Source organism: Mobula birostris, chromosome 14 (genome assembly GCF_030028105.1).
Source record: "Mobula birostris isolate sMobBir1 chromosome 14, sMobBir1.hap1, whole genome shotgun sequence".
Classification (NCBI taxonomy): Eukaryota; Metazoa; Chordata; class Chondrichthyes; order Myliobatiformes; family Myliobatidae; genus Mobula; species Mobula birostris.
Genome location: NC_092383.1, coordinates 84,442,455 through 84,456,448, shown reverse-complemented (window position 1 = coordinate 84,456,448; position 13,994 = coordinate 84,442,455). Strand labels below are relative to the sequence as shown.

The 13,994-nt window shown below is 42.9% G+C and overlaps 1 protein-coding gene across 10 annotated transcripts in view; it reads right to left on the bottom strand.

The window, feature by feature from the left end:
- The window catches only part of plekha6 (pleckstrin homology domain containing, family A member 6), a 348,944-nt gene that overhangs the window by 46,173 nt on the left and 288,777 nt on the right, over window positions 1–13,994 (bottom strand). For all 10 annotated transcript variants that reach the window (XM_072278778.1, XM_072278779.1, XM_072278782.1 and 7 more), the window contains 3 exons: window positions 11,250–11,730; window positions 8,238–8,318; window positions 5,703–5,756 (listed from right to left, as the gene is read on the bottom strand). In XM_072278778.1, coding sequence (XP_072134879.1) covers window positions 5,703–5,756; window positions 8,238–8,318; window positions 11,250–11,730 — 616 coding nt within the window. The remainder of the gene's footprint in view (window positions 1–5,702; window positions 5,757–8,237; window positions 8,319–11,249; window positions 11,731–13,994) is intronic.

Sequence of the window (13,994 nt, the reverse complement as noted above, 5' to 3'; positions counted from 1 at the left end):
CAGTCATATCTATCAAAATGCGTGCTTTGTGTAATAACCCAAGCTTCAAAAAAATTAAACCTACTGAACTTTGCTTAACCCCATTGTCTCTAGAGGCATGAAGTCTTCCATCAATCTACACTCATTCCTAGAGACTGGGTACTAATTAAACGTATAGTAGGTTTAGCAAAGGTGAAGTTGATGCCAGATATTGCCAATCTAAATATGCTTATTTAAAATAATCACTGTGGCCCAGCCAGTAGGGTCTCTGCCTCGGACCGCTAGTGATGATGGGTTCAATCCTGTCTTTGGACATTGACTGCACAAGTTTGCATGTTCTCCATGTGACCAGGGGTGCCTATGCTAACAATGGCACATTTTACACTGCTTGGTGGAATCATGCCATTTTGTGTGCGAAGCGAAAAGGAAAACATATATTTAATAATTGGATGATTAAAACGTGTTTGACTGACGAGTGACTGCATATTTCCTGTTCACATAGGGGCAGAAAATGAGTAACTAAGGAACACAAATTTAAGACAATTAGCAAAAGAATCCAATAGGAAACATGGATTTTTTCCTTTTTTCAGCAGAGAACTGGAAAGAAATGTAGTGGAGCCAGTTTCAATGGTGGCTCTTAAAAACAAAAGGTTATATTTAGAAAGGAAAGTTTTGCGATGGGAATAGAGATGCAATGGTAATTAGATCATTCAAAGTCTCAATGCCTGGCTGACTTCCTTCTGTTCTGTGTCATTCCAAAATACTTTTCAGAAATACAATAAGCTGTCACATAATGCATATCATCCTTCTGGTTATCATTGTTTGAAAACTGAATGAAGATTCTTACATAACGTTGTTCTCCAGCAATATTGAGACTAATTACATATAATCTAAATTGCTCCAGTTCACTATTTAGCTTTACAATGCCCTAATTTTCTCTTTGTTCCAACCATAGATGCTGAATATTGGTAGGTGAATGCAACGTAATGCTGATTAATGCACGCTCTGTTCAAAACGCTTTTATGAACTGGATTAGTAGGAAAGGCTTTACATTTGTGAATTTACGTAGAAGTAGCTGATTAAGATCACTGCCAAAATGAACTGGAATTGGAATTGCTTTATTATTGTCACATGTACCAAGATACAGTGAAAAGCTTGAACTGCACACACTTCATACAGACCCATTCATTACAACAGTGCATTGAGGTAAAACAAAGCAAAATAATAACAATGCAGAATAAAGTGTGACAGCTACAGAGACAGTGCAGAGCAGGTAGATAATAAGATGCAAGATGGATAAAATATCTATCCAAGGTAGATAGTGAGGTCAAGAGTCTAATTTATCATACTGCAGAACCATTTAATAGTCTTATAAAAGCGGGATACCATCTTTCCTTGAGTCTGGTGGTATGTGCTTTCAGGCTTTTGTATCTTCCGCCCAAATGAAGAGAGGACAAGACGGAATGTCAAAGGTGCGTGGGGTCTTTGATTATGAATGGGGAAACACTGAAAAACAGCAGCACCGGATGAGTTGCAATGCTCTCATCAAGTTAATTTCAAAACTAGAGGAGAGTCAAACTTACAGCAGCAACTCCACTTTACACTCTCCCTCTCTCTCTCTGGCTATCCATCCCATAGGATGGTGATGGTTCCTTTCAGACAGTTAGTGGGGTTTGGAATACTCCACTCCTCAAAAAAGAACAGCGTGTGCGTGAGTGGATTTAGGTGAGTAGGGGGTTGCACAGGTCCAGACCCACCCTCTCGATATCCCCTCTCGGATCCAGCAGCATGGTGGAGTCCAAGACAGCTGGGGGAAGTTCTGTTGCAGTGAATGGCCAGACCAAGCTTCGATGCAAGGGATGCCCTTTCCGTGCTTCACGGCACATGTTTGCTAGATGGCCGTTGACCCTACGAGAGGGTTCATCCGCCCTTTGACAGGTCTTGTTTTTCGTCCTGCACGGGCAAGCCTGGTGGGGGAGCCGGTTTAGTCGCCGACCACCCGACCATGTGACAGGCAGTATTGGGTTACATGGTACCAGTAGCACTCAGGCGAGTGACAATTTACAATGTCTTTAAGGTCCCGTGTATTACCATGACAACACACACCATAGTATCCCGCAAAGTCCACACTTAAATGCACTGCAGGTTTTGAATTCATGTAAGATTCTGATACAAATCCTTGTTTCGTATGTGACACTGACTGCAGGTTATGGCAATGAATGCTGGAACCAACCACAGAGAACTTCCTGCTGCCTCGGTAAAGCCGCCAATATAATCAAGCATCCCTCCCACCCTGTTTTCTTCCATCTTCCATCAGACAGAAGATATAAAGGCTTGTGAACAGGTTTCTATCCCACAATAAGAAGACACTTGAATGACCCTCTTATACAATAAAATTGAACTCTTGATCACTCAATCCACCTCACCATGAACCTTGCACTTTATTTACCTGCAATGCACTTTCTCTGTAACACTATATCTGAATTACCTTTTCCCCCTTTTGTACTCCTTCAGTATACTTGCTTATGGAATGATCTGTCTGGATGGAATGCAAACAAAAGCTTTTCACTGTATCTCAGCTAAGGTACCGGTGACCCCTGTTTCCATCCAGGGGGTCAGTGTGGACATGGTGAAGCATTACAAATACCTGGGGATACGTATTGACAATAAACTGGACTGGTCAAAGAACACTGAGGCTGTCTACAAGAAGGGTCAGAGCCGCTGAGGTCCTTTAACATCTGCCAGATGATGCTGAGGATGTTCTACGAGTCTGTGGTGGCCAGTGCTATCATGTTTGCTGTTGTGTGCTGGGGCAGCAGGCTGAGGGTAGCAGACACCTACAGAATCAACAAACTCATTCGAAAGGCCAGTGATGTTGTGGGGATGGAACTGGACTCTCTCACAGCGGTGTCTAAAACAGAGGATGCTGTCTAAGTTGCATGCCATCTTGGTCAATGTCTTCCATCCACTACATAATGTACTGGGTGGGCACAGGAGTACATTCAGCCAGAGACTCATTCCACCGAGATGCAACACAGAGCGTCATAGGAAGTCATTCCTGCCTGTGGCCATCAAACTTTACAACTCCTCCCTTGGAGGGTCAGACACCCTGAGCCGATAGGCTGGTCCTGGACTTATTTCATAACTGACTGGCATAATTTACATATTACTATTTAACTATTTATGGTTCTATTACTATTTATTATTTATGGTGCAACTGTAATGAAAACCAATTTCCCCCGGGATCAATAAAGTATGACTATGACTACACGTGACAATAGTAAACCAATTCCTAAATTTAATAGCCCGAGTTCACCCATTATAGATCAAAGTCAATATTTCTTTCACTTGTTCCATTCCCATGCCTTGCTGATAAAACGGGAATAAACTCTGATAAAAATGGATAAAGAGGGAAGCACAGTAGCGCAGTGGCTAGCACAACGCTTTACAGGACAGGCGGCCGTGGTTCAATTCCCACCGCTGCCTGTAAAGAGCTTGTACGCTCTCCCCGCGACCGCGTGGGTTTCCTCCCACAGTCCAAAGACATACTGGTTGATAAGTTAATTAATCATTGTAAATTGTCTCTTGATTAGGCTACGATTAAATCGGGGGTTTGCTAGGCGACATGGCTCAAAGGCCTACTCTGTGTTGTATCGCAATAAAAAATTTAAAAAATTCCATCTGGAAGGTTAACAGGGACCGGTCTGGGTCTGTAAATTTCATTGATGGCATCGATACTTAACGGACACCAATAAAATACCACTGCCCCTAAACATGACATTACTTTAGCCAGTTAGTACATTATATAGAATACACCATGAACACTACCTCATTATTTCCTTCTTTTCTGCACTATTTTTGGAACTTATGGCAATTTTATATGTATTGCACTGTACCGCTATTGTAAAGCAACACATTTCACATCACAACTCAACGATAATAAATATGATTTTAACCACCAGGGTCAAACAGATCCATACTGAAGGTGGTGCTCTGCAGTTCTCAGTTCATCAGCATAACCCTCCAGTTGTCTATTCCATGTTTCTTAGCTGTCCCACAACGCAACAATTCCAGGTTCCAACCACTCTTTCCATGAAAAGGTTCATGTGAAAACTCAGCTGGATTTATTCGACATTAATTCAGATCCATCACCTAATTTTGCCTTTAGCTGTTAATTCTGATTCCTGCCCCTACCCAATAACATTTTTTTTTTGTTTCTTATCTATCAACTTTCCTTTATTGTCTTTGGGATGTCTGTTAGGTAGCCACTCAGATTTTCCCATGGAGAACCCTAGCCTTGCAAGTTAGCCTTTCAGACTACCTTAATAGATTAGATTGGATTCCCCCAGATTCCAGGAGGTGCTCGGGAAGTAAATGCTTTAAATAGACATGGACCCAGGGCAGGGAAGAGCTCGTTTATATAAGTTCTGGGGAAGGGTCTTGGCTCAAAACATTGACTGTTTATTCATTTCCATAGATGCTGCCTAGCCTTCTGAGTTCCTTCAGCAGCTTGTGTGTGTGTGTGTGTGTGGCAAATGGTCTGATTGTATAATTACACAGTGTAAATCACATTATATTGAGTAGCCTGCAGGACTTTTGGTAAAATTACTGAATATTTTTGCAATGATATTACCAGAACTTAATAGAGATCAGTGTGCTCTTCGAGTATATTAACAGGACGTTAATGAAAACAGAACTCATTAAATGGCCATAGGAGAAGAATCAAGGTTTGCCCCAGTCCTGTAGACAGATTATTAATTGTAATTCCCATTATTACAGCATGCTCATCCATATTTAGACTCAGCTTTATCATTAACTGTCCTTCAGAAAGGCAATCTCTGTCATATATATCAATTCTCCACAGGAAAGAAAACTTTTTGATGTGGCTTGTTGCTTAGGAAGAGACATTCCTTTAATATTTTAAGCTTGTTTTAACGTACCATTTTGCGCTATTTTGCCAACAAATAACTAATCCCCTTTAATTGGCTTGCTTCAGTCATAATGTCTTCGAGCACATCCTGTCACATGAGCACTTACATTATGTCAGTGCACGCTGTTCAAACAGAGCCCTTGATCAAAGAAATGTTGGGGTTGCTTTCTTGCCTATTCTCCAGGGAAGGAATTCACAGGGCATTACACCTCACCTCCACGACAATTACCTTACACACACCAGGACTGCAAGCAGTTCAAACACGTGTGGCTAGAATGAGGACTAAGTGGTTCATATTCTCCCTCAGTAGCAGAGTCATAACTAAGCCAATACTCCTCTCACTTCCGAGTACTGTATAATATTGTTTCTAACTACCCTGAGACTTGTATTTACAAATTCGGTTTGTTAATAATTACTCTAATCAAATGAATTCAAAGTCTCTATATTGAAAATTTACTGATGTGTGAAGTATACAGGTAAATTACTCCTCTGAAGAATCTCCAACCTATTCCCTGACATTTTTCCATATGATCTGTTTCTGCACGATTGCATAGTTATAATGATCGATGTTATGAGATGTGATTATTTAACTGTATTAATAGGTATACAATTTCACTTAAATTGTATTTAAATTATTGTCGTTATGTGCTGAATCACTTCAAATTTTGAACAATAGGTAACCCTGGCTTCTAATGGACTTGCCATCCCTACCCAAGAGTTTGACCGGACTCACAACCTTGTCACTTCGCCTTTGACCAATGATACAAGTACCGTTTTGCACATTGAATCCCACCTGCTGATCCAAAAAATCTAGTTTCCTTTGCAACTGAAGGTCTAGAATTTCATCCTGTCACATCATGTTGAGAAAGGAGTCGAAGTTACAGAATGTAGAAAACAGAAGGAAACAAAGAGTTACTGAGCAGAAAGAAATGATTTGAAGAAACTACCTACAAGCAGTATTTCTTCAGGTAGAATAAATAAGCCAAATCAACACACCTAACAAGCCTTCATGTAAGTATTCCAAAGACCAATCACACTTTTTCTGGTAAACGATCACTGCAATCAATAGCCTGTAACTTCTCTTTTGGAGTTGAGCTTTTGAACCACCAGTACTATCAGGCATTTTTGCGGTGTGAACTGAAGTCTCGAAGGTGCAGGATGAACAGTGGCGTGGCATGTACTTGCCAATTCAAAGTGGTGGGGCCCGGGCCCAGGCCCAGGCCCAAGCCCAAGCCCGTGAGCGAGGAATGACCCAAAGTTTGGACAATTAAAACGCTGGGCCACTTGAAAAGATCAGGGTGTTGGGGCTGGAGGCGTGGGACGGGCCACTTCAGCTCGCTGCTCCATGAGGCTTACGTGCCTCTGCGTTGAACTGACCGGCTCCTGAATCGGCTGTGACTGGCTTCACGGCTGTGGCTTCACTTTCGTGAACACCAGTTCTGAATGTTATTTGCTTACTTCTATTGTTTGCATGATTTGTTTTTGTCCTCTGCACATTGGGTGTTTGATGGTCTTCTTTTCTAATGAGTTCTACTGCGTTACTTTGTTTTGTGGCTGCCTGTAAGGAGATGAATCTCAAGGTTTATAGTATACATACTTTGACAATAAATGTACTTTGTACTTTGATAGTACTGTGCAGTCTGTGCTAAATTGGAATGCAATATTGAAACTAGATATGAATGCTCCTGGAAGGTAACTCATTAGTGGGAATATAAAATGGAATCTGGTGCAGAAAAACCATCACACCATAAGATAAAGGCGAAGAATTAGGCCATCCACCTATCAAGTGAGCTCTGTTATTCAATCATGGCTTATGTTTTTTTTCTCAACCCCATTCTCCTGCCTTCTCCTGGTAACCCTTAACCGCCAAGGACCTAACAATCTCTCCCTTAAATAAAACCCAATGACCTGGCTTCCACAGCCCTCAGGGAAATCAAATTCTACAGATTTACGTCCTTCTGTTCTAAAGGGATGCCACTTATTCTGACGCTGTGCCTCTGGATTCGAGACTGAAATACTAATGGAAACATTCATTGCATCTAGACTTTTTAGTATTCAGTAAGCTTAAATGAGATCTATGTCATCAAAGGATACAAGACATATATCAGTTACAGTTATGGACAGAGAAATGGCAGTTATTGTTTAATCAAGGCAAGTCTGAGTTGTTGTACTTTAGGAAGTCCAATGTAAGGAGAAAGTCGACAGTTAATGGCAGGACCCTTAACAGCATTGATGTACAGAGGGATTTTTGTGTCCAAGTCCATACCTCCCTGTAAGTGGCCGCATACATAGAGTGGTAAAGCAGGTGTGAAATAAGGCATTGCCATGTCTCTAAATTAGAAAACTAGATATAAAAGAGCTAAGGCTCGAGAATGCAAATTAACACCTTTTCTAAGGTTTGAAAACTATGAACAGAAAGTAGATTATGTAAAGATGAAGGAGAAAAAAGATATTTACTTGGTTAAATATTACAGACTGCAAAGCGGATGGATTCCATGAGATAGGGTTTAATAAACAGGCATAATTATATCATGCAATCAATTTTGGCCTCTATAGCCGTCTATGGCAATGAATTCCACAGATTCACTACCCTGAGGGCACTGACATGCCAGAGAACAAAAGGGCCTGGGAATACAGATCCATAATTCCTTGAAAGTGGAATCGCAGGTAGACAGGGTAGTAAAGAGAACTCTTAGCACATTGGCCTTCATAAATCAGGGCAGGGAATGCAGGAAGTGGGATGTTATGCTGAAGATGTACCAGTTGTTGGGGAGGCCGAATTTGGAGTATTGTGAGCTGCCCAGATCACCTACCTATGGAAGGATCTCACTAAGCTTATTAGAGTGTAGAAAGAATATGCAAGGGTGTTACTGGGACTTAAAGACCTGAATTACAGAGACAGATTAAATAGATTGGGACTTTATTCCCTGGAGCACAAGAGAATGAGGGGAAATCATAAAGAGGTGTACAAAATTATGGGCATAGATAAGGTAAATGCATGTAGGCTTTTTCCCCCACACAGGCTGGGCAAGAATAGAACTAGAGGTCATAGTTCAGGGTGAAAGGTGAAATACTTAAGGGGAATCTGAGGGATAACTTATTCACTCAGAGGCTAGTACAAGTGCAGAACAAACTACCAGCAGAAATGATAGAGGTGGTTTAAGTGGAGTTGGATAAGAGGGCCTTGGAGGGCTAAGATCCAGGTGCAGGTAGATGGGACTAGACAGAAGCTCAGTCTGGCATGGACTAGATGGGCTGAAAGGCTTGTTTCTGTGCTGTAATACACTCTGATTCCATAATTTTGCACATTGTAGTTTTAGGAACCTACCATTCGGTCCTGCATGGAATGCGAGGCGGTGAAGTGATATGGTTGCATTCCAGTAGGTCTTCTCTCTCCTGAGTATTCATACTGATAGGAAAAATGAGAACAAGTTTCAGGTTAAAGCCAGTCCCAGCTATGAATATTTTAAAGAGAAGTTCTTCTTCAAGGTAGTGGCCCAAGGTTTTTCATATCCATTTGATTAATTTTAAATTCATTTTAGCGGCTCAGAGGAAAGATACCATCCATAAGAATGCTGTGCTCCGTCAGTAGTTCCATAGAATTTCAGCCCAGATTTTTTTGTGTTCAGCTCTGGTGTGGAACTCAAAGCAAAAAGGTGACACAAACGAACATTGATAACACCAAGAAAATAAAGTTAAATCCTGGCTATATTTCCCAATGTGCTGTGAAGATGGTGCGGTGATATTCAAAGAGAAGGGATAAAATTAACTGGTCAGTCACTGCAGCCTGGTTTAATGCTGTCTTTTAGTTCCAGAATAATAAAAAAAAAGAATTGCACAATATAAAAAGGCGTATCCCTGCCACATAATGCACAGTCCAGGACAGATTTGCTTTGAAACTTAACCTCCTGGTTAGTTGTACATTCATGGAGCTGTCTTTCAACTCTGTAACAAAAAGGGGTATATTTTGGGTATCCAGAGTTTGTTCTTGAAGGCTTTTGCGACAGACACCAATATTGAACCTTTAAAGGGATTCTGCTAGTTTACTTTGTTCATTCGTAAAGTGTTGTGTCATGTGACGTGGGCAATCATGGTCTTTCCATGATCATGATTGTTCTTGGCAAATTTTTCTACAGAGGGGTTTGCCATTGCCTTCTTCTGGGTGTTCTCTTTACAAGATGCGTGACCCCTGCCAATAGCCATACACTTTAGAGACTGCCTGCCTGTGACAGTGGTTGCATAACCAGGACTTGTGATATGCACCAGCTGCTCATACGATCATCCACCACCTGCTCCCACGGCTTCATGTCACCGTGATCGGGGGTGGGTGGGGGGGTTTAGGAGGTGCTACACTTTACCCAAGGGTGACCTGCAGGCTAGCGGAGGGAAGGAGTGCCTTACACCTCCTTTGGTAGAGACATATCTCCGCCTCGCCACCCAAAATGGGATAAGCTAACGTTGTACACATGTAAATCTGTGAAATTGACTGTATTCAAAAAGTCTAATTAGGTGATTATATCAAATGAAACCATAATTAATCGTTCTTTTCTGTGCTGAAGTAGGGACACCATGGTAGCATAGAAGTTAGCATGACATTATTACAGCTCGAGAAGTCAAGAGTTTGGAGTTTAATTCCAACACCGTCTGTAATAAGGTTGTACGTCCCTCCCGTGAGCGCATGGGCTTCCTCCGGGTGCTACAGCTTTCTTCCATGCTCCAAAGATACAGTATACCGTTCAGTAGATTAACTGGTCGTTGCAAACTGCCCTATGATTAGGCTAGGGTTAAATGGATGGGTTGCTGGGCAGTGTGGATCGTTGGGCTGGGAGGACCTGATCCGTGCTGTATCTCTAAATAAACTAGGGCCGCCACAGTAGCATAGCGGTCAGTGCAACGTTATGACAGTTGGGAGTTCAATTCCGACGCCGTCTGTAAGAAGTTTGTATGTCCTTCCCATGAGTGCGTGGGTTTCCCCCAGGTGCTCCGGTTTCCTCCCACATTCAAAAGACGTACCAATTGGTAGTTTAATTGGTCATTGTAAGTTGTCCCATGATTAACTTAGGGTTAAATAGGTGGGCTGCTAGGCAGTGGAGCTTGTTGGACTGGAAGGACCTGTTCCTCACACTATCTCCAAATAAGTAACGTACAAAACTTTGTGTCAGGAGGGAGAGATTTTCCTGAAGATTTGTTGAGTGAATATTTTCCAATTAGTTTCCAAGTAGCTCAGTTTTAGTCACCACATATGCAAGCGATCAATAATTTGGGAAAATTGCTTAACCCTGCTGGAAGAATTTTTCTGAACTTCCCAAAAATTGTTTAATGCAGATTTATTTTTAAAATTAAATATTATGGAACAAACACAAGGCTTTGTTGAAATTGTGTGTTCCTTTCCAGAAGCTATGATAGTTGATAGTTAGCTGCTCTCGGGAAAATAAATACTATAAAGGTATTATTAAGTCAAGCAGGTCGGCCTTGTGTTTTTTAATGGTTAAAACCTTCTATTGAGTTATTTCAAATCAAGGCAGCCCACCTTCTCTGTAACCTTTCCCCCATCACTGTTACCCTCCTACCACAGTCCTTCCCAAAGCAAACCAGAATTTATTCTCCCAAGCTCCATTATACTGCTCACATTTTTTCTCTACTCATTACTATTATCAGGGAGGATGTATAGGAATTTGAGGAGCCATACTCAACATTTTAAGAACAGCTTCTTCCCCTCCGCCAACAGATTTCTGAATGGCTCATGAACACATGAACACTACCTTGTTATTTGTCTTGTACCTTTTGTTTTGTTACTTGTAGTCTTTATGTCCTGCACTAAACAAAAAATTTTCTGTAGAGCAGTAAACAGTAAAAAGCTAAATCAAATCAATATTTGGCATGACTATCCTTTGCCTTTAAAACTGCATCTAATCTCTTGGGTACACTGTTGTGCAGTTTTATAAGAAAATTGGCTGGCAGGTTGTTCCAAGCATCCAGGAGAACATGCCACAGTTCTGCAGATTTGGCTGTCTTGCTAGCTTCTGCCTCTGCAGGTAATCGCAGACAGCCTTGATAACATTGAGATCAGGGATCTGAGGAGACCATACCATCTGAAACCACATTAAAAAATCTAGGGTGTCCAAGATTTTTGCATAGTACTGTACGTCAGTGACAATAAACAGATTCTGCTTAACTTTCATGCATTTTCCCCCTCAACCGCATCACCCTTCTGGTAATCTTCCTATCAGAAACTATCTCCCACAGATTCTACCACATTGGGGTCACATTACAGCAGGTAATTAATCTGTCAACCCAACACTGAAGATGGCATCAATAAGGTTTCAAGTCGCCATGTTACCTTGGCACTGCGGGAACGACGCAGCGTGTAACCGGGGTCTCCGAGACCTTCGTCCCTTTGTGGCGGCACTCTCTCGAACCTGCCATTGGGAGACCTCACCGGAGAGTAGATATGGTTGACAACCAGAGGCCCCTGGGACGGCGAGCGTGGCACGGAACGTGAGCGGGGCTGGAAGGACAACCTCCGCAGGGTGCCAGCGACGCCGTCGACCTCGGGAGAGTAAGGCTGCTGCACCCCGTGCCAGACGGGCGAGCCCTGCCCACTGTATGCCTGGCGTCCCTGCCAGTCCCTCATCGGGTACGAGGGCTGCTGCTCGTTGATGGACCATCGGGCCGTCATCCTGTTGTACGAGGATACAGAACAAATGCTGTCCGGACGCCCACCAGGTGCTATGAACTGGGGGTACTCTTCCTGGTAATAGGGCGAGAGAAGATTGTAGTACTCTGGCACTTCTCTGGTTGGAGTCTGGTACACCTGTGAGCTGAAGAGAAGGGAAACAGTCAGGAGGATATCACAGTGGCTTGGAGACAAGAAAGACTGCAGATGCTGGAGACTGTAGTGACAGACAATCTGCTGGAAGCACTCAGTGACTTCGGCAGTATAAAGTCATACAGCATGGAAAAAGGCCCTACAGCCTGACAGGTCCATGCTGACAATGATGCCCATCCAAGTTCGTCCCAATTTCAGCATTTGGTCTCTAAAGCTGGGGTCAACAGTATTGGCCCATGGCACATAAAAAGGTTGGGGGAACCCTGCTCTGAAGTCAAAATCAGAGTCATGCTCATTGTCATATGCACAACTACATTGATGCAACGGTATAATAAAATACCTGTTTGCAGCATTTTTACAGGCAGATAGCATCATATAAACATTTCCTATCAATATATCTACCCAACTGTTTTCAAAAAGTTGATAATGTACTTTCCTCAACCAACTTCTCTGGCAGCTCATTCCAGATACATAACTTCTGGAACGTATGTGAAATGAGCTGCCTGAAGAGTTGGTGAAGGAAGGTACAAAATCAACTTCTAGAAGATAGCTGGATCGATACTGTTTGGTTGCTTTTACTTGTTTATTCATTCATTTATTTATTGAGATACAGTGTGGAATAGGTCCTTTGAGCTGCGCTGCCCAACAGCCCCCAATTTAACCCTAGCCTATTCACAGGACAATTTACAAAGACCAATAAACCTACTAACAGGTATTATACTAACCTGTATGTCTTTGGACTGTGGGAGGAAACCAGCGCACCCGGGGTGAACACACGCAGTCACGGGAAGAACGGACAAACTCTTTACAGGCAGTGGTGGGAATCGAACCCGGTTTGCTGTTATTGAAAGGTGTTGAGCTGACCACTATGTGACCATGCCACCCTATATGAAGCTCTCTGCCTGTGACACTACTGCAAGAAAGTTTTTCATTAGACCAGTCCACACATCTACTTGTGTATTTGACTAAAAACATGACTTTGATCATGAAACACACATCAAGGTTGCTGGTGAACGCAGCAGGCCAGGCAGCATCTCTAGGAAGAGGTACAGTCGACATTTCGGGCCGAGACCCTTCGTCAGGACTAACTGAAGGAAGAGCCAGTAAGAGATTTGAAAGTGGGAGGGGGAGGGGGAGATCCAAAATGATAGGAGAAGACAGGAGGGGGAGGGATGGAGCCAAGAGCTGGACAGGTGATTGGCAAAAGGGATATGAGAGGATCATGGGACAGGAGGCCCAGGGAGAAAGACAAAGTGGGGGGGGAACCCAGAGGATGGGCAAGGGGTATAGTGAGAGGGACAGAGGGAGAAAAAGGAGAGTGAGAGAAAGAATGTGTGTATAAAAATAAATAACGGATGGGGTACGAGGGGGAGGTGGGGCAGTAGCGGAAGTTAGAGAAGTCGATGTTCATGCCATCAGGTTGGAGGCTACCCAGACGGAATATAAGGTGTTGTTCCTCCAACCTGAGTGTGGCTTCATCTTTACAGTAGAGGAGGCCGTGGATAGACATGTCAGAATGGGAATGGGATGCGGAATTAAAATGTGTGGCCACTGGGAGATCCTGCTTTCTCTGCCGGACAGAGCGTAGGTGTTCAGCAAAGCAGTCTCCCAGTCTGCGTCGGGTCTCGCCAATATATAGAAGGCCACATCGAGAGCACCGGACGCAGTATATCACCCCAGCTGACTCACAGGTGAAGTGTCGCCTCACCTGGAAGGACTGTCTGGGGCCTGAATGGTGGTAAGGGAGGAAGTATAAGGGTATGTCTAGCACTTGTTCCGCTTACAAGGATAAGTGCCAGGAGGGAGATCAGTGGGGAGGGATGGGGGGGACGAATGGACAAGGGAGTCGCGTAGGGAGCGATCCCTGGGGAAAGCAGAGAGAGCGGGGGGAGGGAAAGATGTGCTTAGTGGTGGGATCCTACTGAAACAAGTTTAGGCTCTTACAAAACTTCTTTAAATTTGGAGCACCCAAAACATTTTTTTATACAATTGAAACAAAGTCACCACATGGTGTCTGTTAAATCATACTCTCTGCATGAAATAATTAAAATAAATTCATTTTTTATTTGATTATGGCCAGGGACATCACTCACAATTTTTTACCCCCCCCCCCAATAGTAAAGTTCAAAGTTCAAAGTAAATTTATTATCTGATTATTTATATGTCACCAGGTACTACCCTCCTCCAAGAGGACCACAACCGTCGTGAATTTGGAGGATTATGTGCCTTGATGACCCAGAGAGCTATGTCGGCTGG